This window comes from Camelina sativa, chromosome 3 (assembly GCF_000633955.1).
Source record: "Camelina sativa cultivar DH55 chromosome 3, Cs, whole genome shotgun sequence".
NCBI lineage: Eukaryota > Viridiplantae > Streptophyta > Magnoliopsida > Brassicales > Brassicaceae > Camelina > Camelina sativa.
In genome coordinates, this window is record NC_025687.1 from 5,305,318 (window position 1) to 5,329,543 (window position 24,226).

Genomic DNA, 24,226 nt, shown 5'->3' on the forward strand with positions numbered 1-24,226 from the left:
AATAAAAGTCATGAAAAATCTTTCATCAAATAGAAAGATTTTACAAGATTAGAAAAAACAAATCATCAAGATTTTAAAAAACTTCCTAAACAATCTCTTAGAATCCTTCATTTTTAACTTTCAATTTTCTATGATTCTAACAATCAGCAAGAACATAAAGTCATTAAAATTCTTTCTAAATCATAAACCAATACCTCCCCTAAAGAAAAGTTGGCTATAAATCACATCTATATTCTACAAAGTAGAAAGTAGAAACATTTTTGATTATAAGTTACAACTACCATTTGATGATTTAGACTCTTACTTTAGCACTTATTATTGAATTTAGAAGCCTGACCTTGATGTATCTCTAAAGCCTATCATCATTAGCTACATTAAGGTACGGTGCTTGAAGAGAAGTTGGTTTACTACATTAAAGTAATCTACAGAAAATTATAATTAAAACCTTCAACGCAACCAATTGTTGATCCTAGTAGCTTAAAATTTTACGAATAGAATTGTTGATCCTAGTAACTTGAAATTTTCTGAATAGAACCACAAAGAACTTTGTATTGGTCACTTCGACTTGAGAACTGTCTATTAAATTTAGGCGCTGTCGTCCATATTAAAATCATCTTATATGTTGAACAAAAGACAACCGAAATTGTACGGAGACGTAGGATTCAAAATAGAAAAGAGACCAAATGCGACATTTATAGGGAAAACAGAAAGCAAGGGAGTGGTGGTTGATCCAGAGCCTATTGAGCCCCGAGTTCCAGAAGTAGTGTGTGGCTGAGAGCTTCTGAACCAGGACCTGTGAATTGGATCGGACCTGCAATAATATTTCCACAAATGGTACATTAAGAATCCAATAACAGAAGTTTTGCTTTAAAACAAACAAGTTTGCAACGAACCTGGGCTGATGTATCGGTTCTTCAATGCCCATTCCTCACGGAGCAACGCAAATTTCTTAAAAGGTGCACCTGCATATTCCAAAAAGTCACTTAGCAAAGACCATTAAACCGCCGCATCAACAACTATGAGAAGTGAAGGGAATCAAAGGGTCACCTTCAAGTTCCACCATTGCTTTCTTGATCACAGGCTTGAACTTACCTGTAAGTTGATATCAACTCGAGTTTTTAATTCCTATATATTTCAAATGTGTCTTTAGCAAACTCTATTAATTTATTTTCTTACCGTGTCTCCTCTCGACATCCATCAAGGCAGTGAGAGCAGTCCCACCTACGGTCCAGTCATCCACAGGAGCAGCCAAGTTCCCGACCTGCGCCAATAAGTTACTAATCTCATTCTAAGCACAAAGGCTGTTTCAATCAACATATACATGAGAAACAGAGGGAAAACTAATTGAGTGAAAATGGTGGAGTACAAACCGAAGAAATAAGTCCGGTTTTCCCACTGTTGAGGAGTGCTCCAGCGCCATAACCGAGTGCATAACAGTATGTAGCATCAAAGTTTGTAGGCAAGCCGCATCTTCCTTCATACCTGTTTCAAAAAATATATTGAGCATTTTTTCTTCGCAAGTTAGATAAGCACTTATTATGCAGGCAGCCACATATAGGGACTTGATTCATTGAAAGAACAAAACGAGAGAAAGTACCCGAAGAAATGAGACTGTCCCATGAATTGTCCCTTGTAGGCACCAACTTGCTTTCTTTTCTCCAGTTCAGTTTCAACCATCTGAATAAGCATCTTCTCAGTCTCAATCTTGGCCACCTATCAAGATGTAGGAACAATATATATCAATAATCCGTGAGAGATGAAGCTAACTGCGTCTTGGTGGAAATTCATATGAGGCAACAGGACTGAAATCAATTACCTGGACATTTCCATGTGGGTCTCTCTCGAGCATCAGCTGCTCCTGAATTGCTTCAGGCAGAAGATCAAACAGCTTCAAGGATTGCTCGGTGAGCTTCTTCTTCCAAAGCCCATTTTCATCTACAACCTCATTTGCCAAAATCTCATTCAGTTCTGCGATCAGCTCTTGGACCTGAGAAGCAACAAATTATAGTAATCATCAGTTCAGAAAAACAATCATATCAATTGGCTTGAAAGTGGTATATTCTATTATCTGACGCAAAAAAACGCACCTCGGGAATAAAATCGATCAGACCTTCTGGAATCAGTATGACACCGTAGTTGTAACCAAGTTCAGCACGTTTGCAGATAACATCTACCATGTAGTCCGTGACATTCTTCAAAGTCTGCTTCTGGGCGGACACCTGCAAAAGAGTATTTCCAGATCAAAGCTAAGTAAATATAGACTGATTGCGACTGAGTCTTGTCACCAAAATGAATCTGATTTGCAGCCTAATTCTAACATCAGTAAGACTCAAATAACTTTAAGGTGATTCGAAGTCAAACAAGCGCGTACCTCTTCTCCAATAATTGTTATGTTCGGGTGAGTTTGTAGAGCACACTCAAGTGTAATGTGGGAAGCAGCACGGCCCATAAGTCGTACAACTGCAATGAAAATGTGTACAACATTGCAAGCCATCAGTAATCAAATAGGGCGCGACAGAAATAATGCAACTTTAAGAATTTCTGTTAACCAATTACTTACAATGATAGTATTTTCCAGTTGACCTTGCATCAATCATGACATTTCCAATCATTTCAGAGTAAATCTGCGTAAGCAATAAAATGTTTCAATAGGATTCTTTCAAATTTTCTGGTGGAATAAGCAATTAGATTCTTGACAAGGAATAAAATCAACAGCATACAATTAGTTATGTAACAATTAGTATAGGGAAAGTCCAGAATAAATTTGAGTAAAACGGAATCTCACCTTGCAAGCTGTATCAAACCCAAAACTAGTAGGAACCTCTTTGCATTTCAAATCACCATCAATGGTCTTGGGGCACCCAATGACTCGGGTTTTCAAGTTCTTACTCCTAATGATACAAGTAAAAAGTAAGTCAGATGCTGAATCAGCAGAGCATTAAAGATTCCGTTCACATGAATCTTCAAGAACAACAACTTTACACTAGGATAAATAAGTTACGACAACAGACATGAAACAGAATTGACAGCTAGTTTTACCTGAAGTTTTCAGCAAGGAGGCAAGCATTGGTGTTGGAGTCATCTCCACCGATAACCACCAATCCATCCAAATCTAGCTTCTTTGCTGTTTCTTCAGCTTGTTTAAACTGCACATGTAAGCCATTTATAAATTACTCACAGCGTGGAATAGAGGCTTTGGAAGCAGTAACAAACTAACAATTCTTTTAAAAACAACAAAAATAAAATATTCAACCTGGTCAGGTGTTTCAATCTTGTCTCTTCCACTGCAGATCATGTCGAAACCACCCTGTTGAGACCGAAAGAATTATAACCACATTGACATAAAAGACAAGGACTTATTATGCTCTACTCGATGTGAATCATCATAGTGTAAATGTTGATTGCTTTGAATTACACATAGTTGAAAGAATGATGATGCAAGTTCTAACATCCCAAATCAATCACAAAGCTCGTGAGAAGAATCCATAAACTAAACAGACCCAAGTACCTGGTTTCTGTAAGGCTGAATATATTCAGCATTCAACTCAACATATTTGCACTTCATGATACCAGCTGGACCACCCTTGAACCCGTAAAATGTGCTACCTTTGGCACGCTCTTGCAGGTAATCTAACGCAAAAAACAAAATTACAAAACAAGAGTGAGCAATGTCAGCTAAAAATTCCACGGAAATCATAATTTAACACACACAAAACATAAGTCTTCGAAACCCTTACCAAACAATCCAGATATAACATTGTGCCCACCAGGCGCCTGACCACCGGACAAAACAACACCAATCTTCAACTTCTGTGCAGAAGTAGGTGCATTCTGATCTGGAACCACTGCTACAGATGGCTGGCCATATAGACCCGGAAACAACTTCGCTATCTCATCTGCAATCATATCAAAGCAAACACTAAATTCTCCACAACACTCATATAACTCTATAAACCACAGATCTGTCCTCGAGAGCCAATACATAAATCACAATTAAAACTATACTCGCTTAAGTTTCACAAAATCATTACAGTTCATCAATTTTTCTCACCAAACTAAACAAGATCTAGATCAAGCAAGCGATACACAAATCGAAAAAATCATCAGATCAGAAACCCTCACCTGGATTCCCGGCGGCGGTACTAGCGGGACCTTCGACGATTTTGAAAGCTCCTTTAAGTACAGAAGGCAAAGGAAGAGCGTTGTTAATACGGCTTGATTGAACTTCGCTGTAAACCGAAGCACGTCCTTTCGCCGGAGCATTGTCGGGAGATCCGGCGGCGGCGGCGAGATCTCGGGTAACGGCAAGAGCAGGGGCCATTGCTCTAGGTTTCACCTAACTCGCTTGTTCTCGTTTCGAACCTAACTTTATAACTTCCCTCCTTTGCTTCACTGCAGCGTCAATGGAGTTCACTTCGAGGTCTCCGCATTGGGGTTGGTGTGAATTTATACTCTGACCCAAAGGGTATATTCCGCAATTAAATTGCCTCATCCTACAAGGCAAAGGGTATTTTAGGGATATATCCAGTGTGCACGGCATGCTCTATGACGTTCGTCACTTAAGGCCCAATAATACAAATATGGGCTTTTGAGCCTTAAGATTTTAGCTCCTATCTGTAGCTTCCTTCTAGAAATAGTCACTTACATGTAGAAGCAATTTTGTAACTGCAATTTTTTCTCCGTAGAAATTTCTTAATCATATTTACCACCTTTTGACTTTTGTTGGTTAACTTTTTTAGGTCTTATAAATAAACGATATGATTCATGAATAAATACACTGGTGACAAAAAATAATAAATATAATAATAATAATAAACGATGTGTTTTAAAAGGGTAAAATAAAAATCTCATCTATCTTGTGTTATATGTTTGATGGAAATTTCAAACGTGTATATTCAAAAAAATAAGTGGTCCACGAAATTTCAATTGCATATGGATCATAGAAAGATTTAATGTTAATAGACGACTAATACAGTGCATAATTGTAGTATGGTGGTGTGAGCATGTTGTAAACATGTGTTCATAATGATTAATCTGTATTTGGATAGTTGTAATTTGTAAACTAAAACTTGAGAATTTAAATTACTATTTAGGATAAATAAAACAAACAACTCGCTTGCAAAAGGGGATAAGATCACCAAAGGAAAAGTAGGTAGCACATAGCCACCGACCGAACTTCAGAAGATGCGAGAAAGATAAAGATTGATTTATTCTCTTGTTACTTGGCAGTTGGCACGATATTTTTTTTGGCACGATTACTATAACCTCAACTATTACAACTTGGAAATCACTGATCACATCTTGTGCTATTTTTATTACATAAAGAGAAAGTACTATCATTTCAACCATACTTTTATTTTATTTTCACTTCTTAGTGAGTTTGGGGAATATTAATTAATATGTATACTTTTCTTACCAAGCAATTGATTAGAGTATTTTATTACTTTATTAAAAGTATGAGCAATCTTTTTCCATTTATGGACGAATCCAAAGATAAATTATTGTGATTAGCTGTGGCTAGGCCAATACGATATTATCGAAGAATCAACCTCATAAACGATAAAGTTTGACAAAAATGATGATCGAGTTAATTTGGCAGAAACATTATCACGTTTATCTACTTTCTTCCCAAAATAAACAAAGTTACTCATGATTCAAAAGAACCAAACTTATAAAACATTAGAAGAGTGTGGTTGGCAACCTAGAATGATAAACTGATTTGACGTTTCTGCGAAAGTTCTTGTTTACTTTAAATATTATATGTTTTGTTGTTTCCACAACTCTTGTGACGTACGAGAAAACAAAAATTATAATATTTTGTTTACTCACATAGAAATATAATATTTTTTAGTTGTTAATTTGTTATAAATTATACCTCCTCACCAACATCGGTCCATAATAACGAGAGTGATCGATGAATTTATCACAAGCATTCAACTTGAAGATGCAAAATTTGGTAGCTATTTGAGTTAAATTTTATTATGCGATTCTTACAAAATATATTCATGATGGGAGTAACTTCTACATTTCAATAATAAGGTTAAGATATCATCCTTTTTGATATGTTACCATTACATTATAAAAAAAATATTCAAAAAAAATTACTCGACATGGAATTTGTCTCCTCAACTTGCTATTATGCAATACTAGGATGTCGGTCCGTGCGTTACCGCACGGGAAAGTCAAAACTTGAAATGACTAACATTGTTTTTTTTCTACATTTCTAGTAAAAAATTTATGGTAGTTCTTTAACTGCATAATATAAAAGTTATAAATAATGACTAAGATGAATCAACCAAATTAGTTAAATAAAATATTTATTGTATATATAAAAATAAAAAATCGATTCAGCGACAATAAGATAATAATGTTAATGATATATATATCTAGGTTTACTCAATCATACTCATATAATCAATTTTGAAAGATATTCACATAAAACAATTAAATCATTATTTTATCAAAAAATTTAAAAAATAATAAAAGAATCAGGAAGAAAAGGTTCATAGATGCAAATGCAACCAACCAAATTGACTAAAAAGATAAATCTATGAAAAATCTTAATTAATTACCTAAATTAATACTTGGAAGAGATAATAAATAAGGGTTAGATGGAAAACGACACCAAACAAAAGTTAGATAAATGAATCAATAAATAAAACAATCAATTTTTTTTTCACAAAGATGAGTGAATCAATGTTGATTAATAAATTGAAAGAAAATAATACTCAAAATTTTTAAGTTTGGAGGTGTTAAACAATACTCAAAGAACAAAAAATCTTTTCAAAGTCCATAAATATATATATATATATAAACAAAGAGTTGTGAAACAAAATATGCGAAAAGTAACAAATTTGAACATTGAAAGCTGGGAGCACGACGAAAAAACACAATTGTTGGATCAAAAATTGCAACTTTTAAGATTATTAACAAATCTAAACAGTTAGAGGAGATAATAAAAACAATCTCATCCGTTATTTTTAAATTGATCTCTAAAAGTGAGTTTGCTGCAATATATAAATATATAAATCTATGAAAAAATAGAAATCACAATCAATTACTTAGATTAATACTTGGAAGAGATGATCGATGTATGTCTAAATGGAAAACGACACCAAACAAAACTTAGATGAATGAATCAATAAATATAACAATCCAAATTTTAACGAAGATGAGTGAATCATGTTGATTAATAAATTGAAAGAAAATAATACTCATATGTTGTTCCACCGTATCTAACCGTAATAATAATCTAACTAAAAAAATTAACAGGTTTGGTGAAGAAACACTAACAGGTCATTCGCAACAAAAATATAAAATTACCTTGAATTAGAGATTTTTGCTTGTTAGTTAAAAAAAACACTTCAATAAAACAATTATTTAGATTTTATTTATGAACTTGTAAGTTTTGAAAATACTCAGAAAACAAAGAGGTGTGAAATAAAAAGGTATAAAAATTAATAGATGTGATTTTTGAAACATGGAGGTACAACAAAGAGATGCAAAATTAAGAGGTGTGATTTTTGAAAGATGGGGGTGCGTTGAAAAGACACGATTATTAATTTGCAACTGTTGGAGTCATTAATAATTAGTTTATATATATAATAAACAAAAAGATGTAAGACATTGAGGTGTAAAATAAAAATGTGTAAAAATTAATGGATATGATTTTTGAAACATGGAGGTACAACAAAAAGATGCAAAAAAATAAGAGGTGTGGTTTTTGAAAGATGGGAGTGCGATGAAAAGACACGATTAATAATTTGTAACTGTTGGAGTTCTTAATAATTTTAAACCGTTAGATGGAAAATAGAACTAATATCATCCGTTTGATTAAAGTTTATGCAAAAAAGTGGGTTTGCTATATAGATACGTAAGTTAATCTATTTATACGTCACTACAACCTAACTTATATTTGTTTGTACGCATAGTATAAATAATTGTACAAGGACAGCTTACTCGTCCAGAGGGTGTTCAAATAAGATTATATATCAACATATTGCTATTTGTCGAGATGGATCGTATTCTACTACACAATCCCCTAGCCTTTCTTGAGTTCTTTTACACATATTGATGATGTCTCCACAAAGCACCAGCAAATAGAAAGTCTTCGAGTCTTTCTTTTTACTTGTACGAACTTTATAAACAATTATTCACGTTAAATAACCAATGGGATTGCACAATAAGAGATACAAATGGAAAACATCAAATTCTTTCCTATCTTAAAAGCAGGAGAGTAGGGGACCTACCCATTATGCTGCACACAATCATATACAACTTCCACAAACTCCTTTTTTTCTTTTATAATAAGAAAAACAAATTCAATATTTACCAACTTTATTCTTAATGACACAATTATATGATCTTGTGACTCTATGATACTTATCTATCTTTTTAATTAATTAAAATGTGGTAGAGACCCTCTATCATTTGTTACGCCTATAAATAGAGACCCTCTATCAACCCCGCAACTCACACATTTAGCATCATCAAGGATAAAAAAGAATTAAGTTGTCCGTAAAAACAGAGAGTTTACACAGAAAGAGATGGAGAAGAACATTAAGTTTCCGATTATAGACTTGTCTAAGCTCAATGGCGAAGAGAGAGACCAAACCATGACTTTGATCGACGATGCTTGTCGAAAGTGGGGATTCTTTGAGGTTCTTTCTTTGTTGGAACTCCTTTGGTGTCATAAATATAAAACTTATCATTATGTTTTATATCGTTATGAAACATTTTATATATATCATCAATTCATTTTTCCCTTTGTTTTTTAAAAGTGGAACGTTATAATTTTAAACTATTGTAATTATTTCAGCTGGTGAACCATGGACTACCATATGATCTAATGGACAACGTTGAGAGGATGACAAAGGAACACTACAAGAAACACATGGAACAAAAGTTCAAAGAAATGCTTCGATCCAAAGGTTTAGATACTCTTGAGACCGAAGTCGAAGATGTCGATTGGGAGAGCACTTTCTACCTCCGTCATCTCCCTCAATCTAATCTCTACGACATCCCTGATATGTCAGACGAATACCGGTATACTCACAAAATATTGATTTAGCCTTAGATCACACACCTCACACTACTCCTACAAAAACTGAACCATTGCTTTGTTTTTTCCATGTCTCTTTAACAGAACGACGATGAAGGACTTTGGGAAGAGGGTGGAGGATCTAGCAGAAGATTTGTTGGATTTGTTGTGTGAGAATATTGGATTAGAGAAAGGGTATTTGAAGAAAGTGTTTCAGGGGACAAAGAGCCCAACGTTTGGGACAAAGGTTAGCAACTACCCACCATGTCCTAAACCGGAGATGATCAAAGGGCTTAGGGCTCACACGGATGCGGGAGGACTCATTTTGCTATTTCAAGACGATAAGGTCAGTGGTCTTCAGCTTCTCAAAGATGGTGTTTGGGTTGATGTTCCTCCTCTCAAGCATTCCATTGTTATCAACCTTGGTGACCAACTTGAGGTACAACAATTATCATCCGGTTATTCTTTTTAATTTACGGTTTAATCCCGGTTAATTTATAACCAAACCAGTTAGTATAATATTTCCTCATGAAAATGTGTGACTAGGTGATAACAAACGGGAAGTACAAGAGTGTAATGCACCGAGTGATGACACAAAAAGAAGGAAACAGGATGTCTATCGCGTCGTTCTACAACCCGGGAAGCGATGCCGAGATCTCTCCGGCACAATCTTTTGTGGATAAAAAAGACTCCAAGTACCCTAGCTTTGTGTTTGCCGACTACATGAAACTTTACGCCGGACTCAAGTTTCAGCCCAAGGAACCACGGTTCGAGGCGATGAAGAATGCTGAAGCTGCCGCGGTTTTGACTCCCGTGGCAGCCGTCGAGACATTCTAAAGACGGGATTTTCTCATGAAGGCTACAAAGATCATATGAAGATAGTAACAAAAAAGATGGGTTTGATTTTTATAATGTGAGGTAATGTCAATNAAAAAAAAAAAAAAAAAAAAAAAAAAAAAAAAAAGAGTCTTAACTCTTAAGGATTGGTTGGAGCTAATGTCAGTGGAATCAAGAAGTAAGTGTGTTTAAGTAAAGTAAGCGTGGGAGTGATTATGTATGCAATAATTGTGTGGGTTCTAATTTTAACAACAACAATAATATTTTAAGATATAGTATCCAAAATCTTAATAGGCTTATTTATAAATTAGGCCCAAAGGCCCAAACCAAAAACATTGTCATCAAGAGTTTTCTAGGGCAACATGACTCTGTATCATATGATATAAATACCTCTCTGCAGACCTAAATCCTAATAACAATCTCTATTTCGTAGGGTTCTTGAATGTTGTTAATCGGTTTTCTATTTATTGGATCTGGTTTTGTCAATGTTATTATGCTTTGATTTTGTGAAAAAAAGACCTCGGGGTTTTTAATCGGGCAAGAGAGAGTAACGGTGTCTCTGAGTCCTTAATAAACCGGCGAGGGAAACTAATCTGGCCGAGATATATCGTTTCAGTCGTTCTTTTTTGGTTAACGATCTGATTGTTGCTTGTCCACATCTGAGTTTTTTTTTTTCCTTTTTTTGATCTAATTTGGTTTTGGCAAAAAAAAATTTTAAAGTTTAATGGGGATGAAGAATTTTATTATTTCTTCACTTTGATCCGACTGGGTAATTTTATTATCCGTGTGGACAAATAATTCAGTTGACTGACGCATTCGCAAATAAGTTTTTTACTTTTGTATTGAAATTTCTTAACTTTAACTCGGGATTTGGATATTGGATGAATTGTATATGTTTGCTTTATTAGTCGATAAAATTAAATCAGTTGAGATTTCTAATATAAGCTATTGGACAAAGGATGCATGATGAGAAAAAGCGAACTTAAAGGTGTAAACTTTAATTGGTAAACACACAAAACAATATCATAAAAATGATGCGACTTCAATCAGTAAGTTATCGAATGAAAAAATTGATACTAATCGATATGTTGATCTTACAAAAACTAATGTGAGTTCGAAAATAGATGTATTTGGACAGATTAGTTCGACTATATAACTTGCTAAAACCAATGGCTAGCGTGAATTTTGCAGTGAAATTATATCCATATATCAGTGTTTTCGTATTTAGGGTTCAAGTGAATTCGAAAGATGAAATATAGCTGTCTTCTTGTAGAAGTCTGATAAAAAGACAATATATATATAATTTTAAATATAAATTTACTCTTTTAAAGACGTTTACCAAAAAAAAAAGAGAATTTTGATGGGCCTCTGGTGTTATGTTATATGGAAGGCCCAATCCAAATCAGAGATACACTCCTTTTCTTTGGGACGGCCCATCTGGAAGTCCTTGTTGCAATATATCCAGAGACAGTGAAAGAGAATCTCAAATTTCTTATACTAATGATTCATTCAACAGTACTTACTTCGATACGTTATTAGCTATTATCACTTTTCTAAAAGTCATAATAATGTGTTGTTACGTAGTAACAGTGACAAGCCTAAAAGAAGAGGATGCTATACAAACAACTCAAAGACGTTGCGTTGAGATTTTACTACCAAGTCTTACTGATAACAGAACCTCTCAAACACGCCTCAGTTGCAATGACATCTTTCCTCTGACTGTCTGACACTTTTTAATTTTTATTAGTATGACGATGACAACTCTGACATCACCACAGTGATTTTAATGAAAAGTAAAAAAAAAAAAACATCAGTAATTTTTGAATATTATCGCAAATGCGAAATTGTTAAATGTTCGACTATTAAGATGTACAGGATATGGATTTTTGGTCACTGTTTTGATCATTCATACAATTGGGATACTCTTTAGATTTCTTTCTTAGATTAGTAGACTAGAAAACGTAGTTTAGTTTTGAACCAAACCATATCAGAACTTATACTTTATTATACTTAACTTATTTCGTTTAGTTCAAACAAACATACTTGCCATTGAGAACTGTGTTTAAAGTGTTACACCGAGACCAGAGCCATTATGTCTCCTGTTTCTATTTTCTTTTGTCAAACCCAATGCTAAAAAATCCGCATTTCTAGGATTTAGTTCCCTCGTTTTGTCTAAAAAGTTGAATTATTATTTATTTATTTTATCGTGGTTACAAACCATTACCCAAGAGACAAGAATGATGATCACATCACCTTTTCTTAGAGGTAATTTTAAGCTTTTGCATCGGATTTTCAAACTGTATAGGTCAAGTTAACTACGTACCTTGTAAAATGCGGCAAATGATAAATTATCCCTCCTACGATCCAGCAGCAACAACGTCAATACACGTTTTAAAACCTCGCATTGTTCAAAAGTTGATTTTTTCTTTTATATGTTTTGTTAGAATTGGATTCGAGGAAATTAAAACGAGGAAAGAAAATAATTGTACGTAGAAAGATAAGGCAAAGGGGGTCCAGTATTATTCTCCAAGTTGCATGAAATCCCAAACAACCAAAAAACACCATATATATAAAATTAGAACCATGATTACCTAAACAAATATTCTCTCTGTTTCAAATAGATTGATGTTTTGATCGTTTATACAATTGATGTTCTGAATATTTTTAATAAAATTTTGTTTTAATAATTATCGATGTTGTAGAATATATAGAGTGGGAAAGTGGGAAAATAAAAAAGTATTAGAAAAATAAATAATGAAAGGTCATAAATAAAATAAAGAAATCATCAGAAAACAAAATTAATTAATTCTTTTTATTTTAATATGTGTGTAAAATCCTAAACATCAAACAGAATAGATGTTTAACTGAAATTTAGAAAAATAATTAAAAAAATTAGATACTAAATAATATCCAGCTGAAAAACATAATAAAAGTTTGGAGAAGTTCACAAATACTTTATAGTATACCAGCCCCTTCTGCTTTGAGAATTTATATATAATACGATCTGATAAGAACGGAAGTCTAACCCAACTCGATCGACACGTCTAACGAAATGTTCTAAAAGTGATGATCTTTTTTTTTATAATATTCCATTTCAACATAGCATCAGTATTCCGAGGTATGAAAGTTTTTAGTGTTTAGACTTTAACGCTTTGGTGAAAGAGATCAGTTTGAGTGATCCGTAAAGGGCAAAATTGTACAGACAAATAATGTGACAACAACAATTCATGGGTAGCATATAAATGGCTGTGGTGGTGGGCAGCACAAAATATGGTCTTTGGACCGGAAATAATATTATTTAGTATTTACAGATACTGTATTATATTGTAAAAGCCTCTCTCAAAATTCAAAAGTAATCTTATTAAAGATTGATCAGTTACACATGTCTAACTAATAGCTAGTAACGAGGAAATACGTAACAATTCTACTTTGTAGTGTTCTCAACAAAATACGTAATTTAAATCTTTGACGATAATAAGTGATGCAAAGTTTGATTATTTTAATTTGTGGTCACACGACTCACACCTTAATAGTTAATGGGGCTGCATAAGCGTAATAAATACGTACGATTATACTAATCAAAATGTTATAATACAATGATACTGTTGTCGCATTATAAACACAAATTAAATGATTCCACTGGAAAACTTTGGGGTAATCTAACAACATGTTGCCCTAGAGATATCATATCATCCACGTGAATAAATTCACAAATATGAATAGAAGAAAAAAAACATTTTTAGCTTTTTATTTCATTAAATATTGTAAGCCATTTTATAGGCAAAAAATTTCTTATCCCCAAACACCAAAAACTTTCTCACCAATGAAACTCACAAATCTCCTTACGGTCCCCTTCTCCTCGTCCTCCTCCGTCTCTTGACGAGCATCTCCGCCACAAAACTCCTCCGTTGGTTCCAAACCGCCTTTGGAACCACCACCATCACCCAACTTACTTGAACACGGACACGAATTCACAACTGACTCACCGGGTCGACTCGGAATCTCCGAATCATCCGTACCAAGGCTAGAGCTAGCAAGAAGCGAAGAGGAAGACTTCACAGGACGCTTTCTCCGATCTTTCTTACCACTCACGTTCTTCTTTTTGTTGTTGGTCTTCTTCTTCTCCAAGCTATCTTCGAAAGCGTCGACGATTTCGTGAATAAGCTGACGACTCGGTGACTTGTCCCATCTGACCCAATAACTCGTGTAGCAGCTGAAACAGTCACAGTTAAAGAGAGGCGAGTGATTGTCGAAATGAGCTTTCTTGTGGGCTTTGGTCTTATTCAGACGAGAGGTAGGGTTTCGTTCGCCGGAGTAAGAAGCGGTTGATATGAGATAGGCCAAAACTTCACGGTCTTCCGGAGAGAGAACTGCCGCTAGTGAGAAGATAGCGACCGGAAGAAGAGAATAAAGGTGGTCGTCGGATTTTATCTGCGGCGGCGGCGATGGGTGTACGGTTCCTTCTCTGTAGAGCTTCTTCATATTGTAGTTTTCTATGGAAGAGAGAGAGAATGAAAGAAAGAGAGAGACTTGTGTAAGAAGATGTTATCGAGACTTTAAATACCGAAAGGTTTTATTAGGTTTTGTCTGTTTCGGTATTGTTTTATAGTTATTGTTCTCTTGTCTTAAAAATCAACCGCCTAAACGTTTGTTTAATTGGTAAAACTAGGTTTAAGGCTAAACCACTCGACCATTTGGATTTTCATCAAATTGGTTAAAAGAATTAGACAGTAAAATGTTATTAAGATTTATATATATTTTCTATTATCTTTAGACCAATTGATCAACTCAGACGGCTGGCTTAAAAACATTTTATTAAAGTTAGTCATCCACCTTTAGATTCTTTTTACTCATTTCGATTAACGCTTATCAAAAGTTCGAACATTGATTATTTATATGTGAAATGAACCTATAAACTAGATACAATCGATAAACAAAACAAAAAAAAAATCGATCTACTTCCATGTGGGAAATTCACATCAAATGTTTGAAAAGCCGAAACAAACAAACAAAAACTACTTAATAAAAATTAAATGTTTGTGTGTTGTAAACCGTGTTTTTAATTTACAATTTTGTGTATTTCACGTCATCATATACATTTGTTTTTGGAAACATATACAGTTCATTAGTTTCACGAAATTTGTTTGTTTTCAACTTTTAAAATGCTTATTACTTTGTTGACAGGAAAATGTTTGCTCATAGTTACAACGCTATATCGTCCAACACTATATCGTCCAACACTTGTTTAGTATATCATTTGCATATTAGCATATACCAATGATATTCAAATAAATTTATAGTTTTTAGTTTCCAATGTTGATGTATAGTGGTGCATGGTGCTTGCTTGCAGTCCGTCACTACAGTTAGTAGAGTGTGGTAAAAATGAAAAATATTAATATGATTGCAATTTCCAACAGGGTTATTTACTAGTTCTCGGCGAACGGGTCGAACCGAACAACTCGACCCGAGAAACCCGACGAATTCGGTTCTCGGCATCGAATATAGACAGGAGCTGCAACCGATCGGCGAGAATGTTTTGCAATTTTGGAAGTCGGGTCGGATCAGATCGGTAATCGGATACCGATCGGTTTTACCTAAACCGAGATTATGTTTGGTTCTCTATATAAAGCTAATGAGTTACTAACCTTATCTAATAATCGTGCCTATTTGTTTCTCCGCCTCCGTCTCTTGTTAAAGCGAGCAAAGTTCTCATTTTCCCGACATAATTAAATAGTCAGTAAGCAAAGATCATCTCGTTTCTTCTCCTTCATCAATTCTTCATCTTCTACAATCTCTTTTACTTTCTGAAACCTCTGTTGTTGTGAAAGACTTGGGTTTCAATCCATAGAAGAGAATTTGTTAGAGGTAAAGCTCTTCTTCTTTCTCCTTAATCGTTTCTTCGTTTGTTTCTTTTCTGTATAATTTCTTTCTTAGTCTTTATCAGCTCAGATTTTGAAGTTTAAACCCTTAATCCTAAAATTCTCCAAATCGATTTGGAGAATTTTAGGGTTAAGGGTTTAAACTTCAAAATCTGAAATTAAGATGACTTAATCTGGGTTTTGTGCTTTGTTTACTGTTCTTATTTGTTTATGTGTATCTATTAGTATTAGTACTAGTATCTATTGTAGCATTTTAGGTTTTAAGGATTGTTTTCAAACTTCCAAATGAGAGTTGATCGATTCTTCTTATGGTTTTGTAATTTGTTTATGCTCCTTGTATTGTGTAGCTGTATAAGTGTAGCAATTTAGTGTTAGGGTTTATTTTAGAGTTTCTAAACTTCAAAATCAGAGATATGTCAAATGTTTTGTACTTTGATTATTGTCGTGTCTTGTATGTGTATTATATAGACAACTATTAACTATTATTGTCATTACTCTTTGCCATGAGGTACTTTGATTACTCTTTGCCACGACAACACAAGACTAATACAAAAACAACACAACTATAATACACATACAAAACCATTATTGTCGTGTCTTGTATGTGTATTATAGTTGTGTTGTTTTTGTATTAGTCTTGTGTTGACTGTTATGTCTTGTTTTTGTATTATTCTTGTGTTGCTTGTTATGTCTTTGTCTATTATATTTGTGATAACCCAGTTTTGTGTAACTTTTGTAGATGTCTGAAGAACACCATGAGAAAGACCCGCTGCTTGAACCTGAGGTTACTGAAGAGGTTGAAACTGGAAAGACGCGTAAAGCACCAGCATCTGCTTCTGCTAAGCCACCAAGACCACATAAGAAGTATTCTAAAAGATCAATTGTATGACAGCATTTTCTGCAAAGGGATGACGAACCCACAAAGAGCTACCGTAAGTATTGTGGTCAAGAGATGAATTGCGATTCAAAAACCATTGGCACTAGTCCGATGTTAGGCCACTTAAAAATCTGCAAGCAGTACAAGGATTATGATGACAAGAAAAAACAGAAGGTTCTAAGTGGTGATGGTGCTGGGAATTTGAAGGTAATCAAGTTTGATCCACTGGTATTTAGAAGATCAGTTAATGAGATAATTGTGGTAAATGAGTTGCCATTCTCCTTTGTCGAATCTGAGGGCTGGAAACGCTTTTGTTCGAATGTCTTGCCTCTCTAAAAGACATTTTCGAGAAGGACTTGTACACGAGATATAGTTGGACTTTATCTGCAAGAGAAAGCTGCTTTGAAGAATCTGTTTGGGGTTGAGAAACAACGGGTTTCTCTGACTACGGACATATGGACAAGTCCTGTAACCTCTTACAACTACATGGTGATCACAGCTCATTGGATCAATGCTCAGTGGGAAATGCAGAAGAGGATTCTCAGCTTTAAGATCATCACAGACCACAAAGGCGACACCATTGCAGGACAACTAATGGATTGCTTAGAAGAATAGGGTATTGAGAAGGTTTTTACAGTGACAGTTGATAATGCAAAGAGTAATGACAAGGCGCTGGATGTTTTTAAAGATGAGTTAAGGCTGAGAGGAGGAGAAGCATTAGTTACAGATGGGGATTTCTTACATATGCGTTGCTGTGCACACATTCTGAATTTGATTGTTGGAGATGGTTTGAAAGAGTCAATTCCGAGTATTGTTGCCATCAGAAATGCAATCAAGTATGTGAGATCATCTTTTTCTAGGCTTAGGTCTTTTGTAATGAGGTGTGAAACAGGAAAAGTCAATAGAGGTAGCTTGCCATTAGATGTTATCACACGCTGGAACTCGACTTATCTTATGTTAAATTCTGCTTTGAAGCTGAGAGTTGCGTTTGAGAAGATGGCGGCTGAAGACAAACTCTATTGTGATTATTTTGAGGAAATAGAGGAGAAGACAAAGAAAAAGAGAGTTGGACCACCTGCTGATTCTGATTGGGAGGAAGTTTGAAGATTGGTGAAGTTTCTGAAAATCTTCTACAAGTGTACTTTGACCTTCTCAGCTTCAAAGTCAGTCACTTCTACACTATGTTATAGTGAAATTGTGGACATCGAGAGGAGTCTCATTGCTAAGTGTGGCAGCTCCGATGAAAAGATCAGAAAGCAAGCTCATATCATGAGAGATAAGTTCGAGAAATACTGGGATGGATTGCATAACATGAATCCTCTAGTGATTATGGCAAGTGTTTTTGATCCTCGCAATAAGTTGAAGTTTGCTTCCCTCTGCTTCGATCAGCTATATGGTAAGGACACCATAGAGAGTAAGCACCTTAATTCTTCAATAGAATTGGCAATGAAAAAGTTGTATGAAGATTACAGTTCCAGGCTGAGCCAAGCAGTATACAACGAAGCTCCTACAATGTTTGACCCGCCTGTCATGTGTGACCTGTCGGATGATGAAGATTGTGAACGGATGGACACACTTTACAATCAGATGGTTGACTTAAGGAGAACAAAAGATGGTTGCAGTGAGTTGCAGATTTATTTGTCTAAAAAAACCGAGGTAAGAGCTGAAAATAGTTTGGGGTTGCCTTATGATGTTTTGAGCTAGTGGAGGTGCAATAGCTTGAAGTTTCCGATCTTGTCAGAACTTGCTAGAGATGTTCTATCAGTTCAAGTCTCATCAGTGGCTTCTGAGTCTGCTTTTAGTACAAGTGGTCGAGTGTTGGACCCTTATAGGAGTTCTTTAACTCCTTACATGGTTGAGGTGTTGATATGCACCCAACAATGGTTAAGGTGTTCATATAAATCAGAAGTACAGATAGCAAACTTGGTGCAAATGTTGGAAGAAGTTGAGTTTCTTGAATCTCTTGGTAAGTAAAATTAAGTCTCATGTATTCTGATTTTTTTGCTTTATAAAACTCTTATATACTTATGATTCTGTTTCCTTGTGTAGATGAAAGGAATTCAGCGGCAGCTCCAACATGATTCATCATAATGGGAGTTTGGTATGTTTTCTTTACTTTTCCCTTGCATAGTTAAGGTTTAGTTTATTAAGGTTTGAACTGTTAAGAGTGTAAATCAAAACCTTACCAAGCTTAACTACCTAAGTCTCTACTCTTGTTTGAGTTATGTCTTTATCAGATTCGCTAACTCTTTGTTATGGTTTTCAAATTTTCATGATGCGTAGGTAGGTAGAGGCTGCGTCTTTTGACTACTTTTTGATGCCGATAAGCAAAGCCTAATTAACAACGGACTGGGATACTACTGACTTTCATCTAAGCTGCTCTTTTGACTACTTCTGGATGTGGAGTTGCATGCTTATGTGTAACGACTAACGTGTTTGATGGTTCTATAATGATTTTTTGGTACAATGCTAGCTTAAACTTGATGCAATGCTAGCTTATCAGCTTATGTAATGGTCTCTAATGATTTTTTGGTACTTTGCTAGCTTACATATGATGTAAAGCTAGCTTATCATAATGGTCTGTAATGGTTCCCAGATGTAAGACAAGGAATTGTCAAGTATTTGTACTTGTTTTGGCTCTTTTATTAGGTAATTTCGGGTGGAATTAACCGAAATTTGAAATGTTTCGGTTAATTTCGGAAGACAAATAAAAATCGGTAACCGACCCGTATAAACCGAGTACCGACCGACCCGAACCGAAATCTGGTTCGGTTAAATTCGGTTAAATTTTTTCAAACCCAAAATTACCTCAAAACCGAAAAACCCAACTTCACCGTTTGCCCAGGACTATTATTTACGGTGTGATTGGCAAGACACTCAAGTGTGTACCTTAACCTTTTCATCATTCAATTAGCTTTTAAAAATAAAGTTTGGAGGAAAGAGTTGCAAATGCTTATCAAGCTTTTCATCATCCAATTAACTTTTATAACTAAGAAACTCACCACACTGCAATAATTTGTCAAAAGGAAACAAACATCGAAGACAGATTGAGTGAGATGTTAATGAAATAAGTTGGTCTCTTCCACTCACGATATTTGTTATAGTTAAGAAGAACTTAAGCATACTGTTTTTGTAGTTTTATTAGTAGTACCAAAAGGAAACAAATATTTCAGTTTTTTCACGCAATAAATCGCAAGTAGTCTCCTGCTCTCTTAATTTCGGGAATCTGATAGAGCCGGGCCAATAACGGGCCGAAAGTTAAAAGCCCCATTAATAAAGGTTGCCTAAACAAAATAATATAGGCCACTACAACTTAAAATAAGTTGGTAGCCAAACAAAAACTTTATAAGATAATTGCTGCTCTAAACCCCCTCAAAACTTATATATATTTTCAAAAATAATAAAAGAACACTTAAACATTAACTCATAGAGCCTATACTTTATTTAAGAATAATTACAACCCCAATCCACTGTCGTTGAAAGCCACCGTAAGCTGGCCAACCTTCAAACCACTCCTCTTACTCTCCCACTCCTTAAAACTATTAAAAGCTGTCGTCTTAACCAATTCTTCAAACCCTACGCGCAGTCCACAGTCACAGCTCTTAACCTTACTCACCACTTCGTTAGAGGTTCGTTTATAGTGACCGAACCACTTGGCTTGCATATAACCGTTCCTTCTCCATGGCGGCACGTAAATCTCTGCTCGCTTCATTGATCGACTGATCTCAAAGCTCATGATCCTCACAAGCTGTTTTAGCTCCTCAGGTGTTCCCACAAAGACACGTGGTATATGAGCTAAGAGGGAGAGGTATCTTGTCGTTGGCCGAGCAATCTCGAACTCTCCGGCCAGATTAGTCTCGACGATGTAACGGTTCTCATCTCCTCCCTTAACGTCGACGTATTCGTACTTTCCGGCTGTGTTCTTACCAAATTTCACCCACCGGGACTTGCACAGACCTGGTCACATAGATTCATCATTTCACTTCAGTATATTTGCACATTTTAATCCAAAACATGTACATATAAAAGAAATGTGAATATTACAACATCATATAAGATTAAAATTCACATACGATTACATATTGTTCTTAAACCAATCTTATATTGATATATTTTTGGATAAAATCCCATTTTCATATGCTACTTAAAGTGTTAAGATACGACATTTACATCTATATCCTAATGTATTGTGGCTTGTTCTACATGTCACCGTATGCTATGTTGTGTATTACTATCCTGGAAAGTCGTCATACGAATAAAATGACTAACCAACCTCAAAGCTCAAATGTGCTACTCTATTGACAAAAGCAGTGTACAGTCTCAAGACCAAATTTAGTTCTTAATCATGTTTTGTAATCACGCTTCCAAACCAAACATTCCTTTCGAAAAGCTTAATTTTGTTTTCGATAGTTCAATCTTTAACAAAATTTAAATATAATAAAATCAAGTGACCAAAACTTCAAGAGCTTAGCTAGGTCTAGAAGAGTCAACAACTATATCTCAAACTGATTTGAGATATCAACAAAATTAACCAATCCCTCAGAATCAAATATATACAAATGTAAATTCATAGAAAGATCATTGTTACCTGCATCAAACCCTTTGCCACGTAGATAACCCATAAAGTGACGTTTCTCTCCGACAACGAACCGACTAGCATTCACCGCCACATCCATTATTCTCTGCCGTTCTTCGCCTCCATGATTTTCAAGAATCTCCCGCAGCCTCTCCCTCACATCTTCGTAATCCTCATCTAACTTATCATCTTCTTCCTCAGGAACCTCCTTAGATGAAGCTTCTTCTACTTCTCTGTCGATAAAAGATTCGACCATATCCCAAAGATCCGCTGTGTCATCCGGAGAGTGATCGCTTCCGCTGCTGCTACCGCACGGAAGACGTGCACGCGCCGCCGCCACGTCAAAAGACGCCGCTGTTCTCATGAATCTCCCCACAATCTCTACCATTTTATGCCCTTTTTCTGATTTCTTCTCTTCTTCGGCGAATCATTGGTTTATATATATACACGAATATTAATTTATTTAGTGATGTTTTCATTGTGTTGACAGAGACTTTGACTTTTTGACGGAGTAAGACAAATGGTAAAAATATGACAACAGGATGGTGAAATGATGGTGCAACAAAAAGGATTTAACGGCGTTTTGTGTAACGGAGAAACCCCAAATTACCCCGTTAACAAAGTAATTACAGTATTGAGAATTTGAGATGTGCTGGCTGATTAACTTTTAGATTCTCAATTGTTATCACCATATCGTCCAAATACATATCACTTTAAAACGAATAATATCAAAAAAATATACGTAAGCATTAATGTTAGTCAATAATAGTAAAGTGAATTGTTCTAGTTTGGGAAAAAGAGATGCATGGGTTCTATATAAGTGCTGCTCTAATTACTAAACTCCACTTTCAGAAAAATTAAAAGATTTTCTTCTCTTTTTCACTAAATTTATTTACTTTTTTCAGATTCAGACTACATATTTTTTGCTAAAATTTTATCTATAATTTATTATTTCTACTCTTTGTCTACATAATTTACTAGAAAAAGGCATTAGTAAAACGGACGCCAATATTTATTTACTAACGTCCGTGACAAAGTATGCGCGTGGAAACACGTACACGAAGCAAGTTAAACTGAGGTTGCCACGTGGCGAGTTGAGGATAGATCTTACGTCTTGTACTTTTTTTTTTTTAACTTTGTAGATTTGATGATATCATTTAACTTTGCAGATATCTTTTATTACATCAAACGCGGAGACCAGAAGAAGTGGAGTGAACTCAAAACCCGTCCAAGTTCAATGAATTTGACAAAGCTGTCTAGGTTCAACGTATCTAAGGCTTCCCTTCGTTCATTTGTTTTTCCTGTGTTCATGCAATTATTAGTTGAATATATTAACTTGCCACCGGTGATGCTTGATTCAGATAGAAACTTATCCATTACACGTGATGGCACTAGTTTTTTTGGTTTTGATGTTACTCGAGATATCTCAAATTATATATCCACGTTTTAAGATTGAAGAAAACGATTTTGTGGGCTTTATATATACACAATCTGGGCCGAACTTTGATTCGTGGTCATAAACCTGCTAGGTTTTGTAATGTGGTTGAACACTGATCAACGATCATACAGTAAGTATATGGGATTGGTAATTTAGTGCACGAATTTACTATAGTCCTTATTGAATCAGTCCTGGTGTCGTAGTCTAATTTGTGTGTGCCTTTTTTTTTCCCGTCTACAGTTTTAATAACCATTTCCGGTTCACCTTAAGCTTATATTTTACAGTAATCTTGCATTAATTTAATTTACACACTCTGTATATGAACAAGGCCTCTGTTGAAAAAGTCCAACCTGAGGTCTGAGACTCTTTAGGCAATGTCATTGCTTTAGGCAAAGTCATTGAACCAAACAGAGAGTTGACCAATAAGAGGACAAAATATTGACAAATTGTGGTGAGTGAAGCTAGTCCATGGTTCTGCAGGTTTCTTATCAAATTCACAAATTCATGAGGGAAATAGTGTTGGATATGAGAAAGAAACAGTATGACCAATGTACATTACTTACTCACTGAAGAAAGAAATATACATTTGCACTAAAATGACCATTTTCTTTGGTTTCATCTTTACCTTGATCAAACAGCTTGATTCAAGCTTTGCTTGACTTTATAAAATGCTGTTTGTTATAGGCATATAGCTATTGAGATTCAGAGACCATAATAGTATCCGCAGATTTTGTAGTTTCCTAACTTGTTCTCAACCCTAGAAATTATCTTCTCTAGAGTATTTGAGATACTCCAATTCCACATGTTTTTACATGTGAGAGCTTTGCTTATTTACCTGCCGGGCACATTGCTTAAATGTGATGTATTTTATGTCTAATAAACACATCCTTTGATTTTCTTTATATTTTGTTTGATCAGACGAATGCACAACATTTTTTTTCTCCTACCAGGAGTCACTTATTTCTGAGTGCCTCTGTAAGATTCCTTGTTCCTATGTTTATCTACGTGGCTTTCAAGACACTACAAAGAATGAAATCAGAGCGTTTATGATCACGCTATACAGAAAAAATCATTCTACAAACACACAAAAAGATATGGATCTTGCGGTTTTATGTTAGTTATTACTCACCTTTAGGAAGACTCGACAACTGATGAATATTCATAGGATTGAAAGATCTAAGGGATGATGATATATACACGTTTTGCAACAGACATGCGTCCAAGTTTTGTTCCCATTTGGTCGTGCGTGCAGGTTTGTCTTTCTTTGACCGCTTCTAATTCCATAGATCGTGCAGTACTGTCATTTTGAGTTATCAACACATTTAACTCTATATTATTTTATATGATTTAATGTTGACGCTGATTATTATATTCTACAACAGCCGAGAATCTTTAGGAACGTGCATCCAAGTTTGAGAAAATCAGTGACGATGGTTTCATCTCCGCGCAAAGGTCAGCTCTTTTTGGTCTTCTCTACGTTTTCCTCAACGTGTAAACATGTCATTAATTGACACATTCAGATTAAAAAAACAAAAAAAGGTAGAGTAAAATTGGAGAGAGAGAGAGATACGACTTTGGA

The 24,226-nt window shown here is 35.0% G+C and overlaps 4 protein-coding genes across 4 annotated transcripts; 1 reads left to right on the forward strand and 3 right to left on the reverse strand.

Annotated features, from left to right (window-relative positions):
- LOC104770851 (pyrophosphate--fructose 6-phosphate 1-phosphotransferase subunit beta 1-like) lies at positions 566-4,446 on the reverse strand. Its single transcript, XM_010495315.2, has 16 exons — positions 4,123-4,446; positions 3,738-3,896; positions 3,509-3,630; positions 3,254-3,307; positions 3,040-3,146; positions 2,786-2,891; positions 2,561-2,624; positions 2,372-2,460; positions 2,088-2,219; positions 1,817-1,987; positions 1,598-1,713; positions 1,371-1,482; positions 1,177-1,261; positions 1,048-1,092; positions 894-962; positions 566-811 (listed from the first exon to the last, which is right to left on the reverse strand). Exons 1-16 carry the CDS (start codon positions 4,319-4,321, stop codon positions 738-740), a joined length of 1,704 nt encoding a protein of 567 aa, XP_010493617.1. The 5' UTR covers positions 4,322-4,446; the 3' UTR covers positions 566-737.
- On the forward strand, positions 8,455-10,097 carry LOC104770859 (1-aminocyclopropane-1-carboxylate oxidase 3). Its single transcript, XM_010495325.2, has 4 exons — positions 8,455-8,660; positions 8,819-9,045; positions 9,146-9,479; positions 9,587-10,097. The coding sequence occupies exons 1-4, from the start codon at positions 8,547-8,549 to the stop codon at positions 9,875-9,877; spliced, it is 966 nt and encodes a 321-aa protein (XP_010493627.1). The 5' UTR covers positions 8,455-8,546; the 3' UTR covers positions 9,878-10,097.
- On the reverse strand, positions 13,427-14,485 carry LOC104770865. The gene has a single exon (XM_010495330.2). It carries the CDS (start codon positions 14,357-14,359, stop codon positions 13,670-13,672), a length of 690 nt encoding a protein of 229 aa, XP_010493632.1. The 5' UTR covers positions 14,360-14,485; the 3' UTR covers positions 13,427-13,669.
- Positions 20,004-21,597, reverse strand: LOC104770875. Its single transcript, XM_010495340.1, has 2 exons — positions 21,222-21,597; positions 20,004-20,590 (listed from the first exon to the last, which is right to left on the reverse strand). The coding sequence occupies exons 1-2, from the start codon at positions 21,595-21,597 to the stop codon at positions 20,088-20,090; spliced, it is 879 nt and encodes a 292-aa protein (XP_010493642.1). The 3' UTR covers positions 20,004-20,087.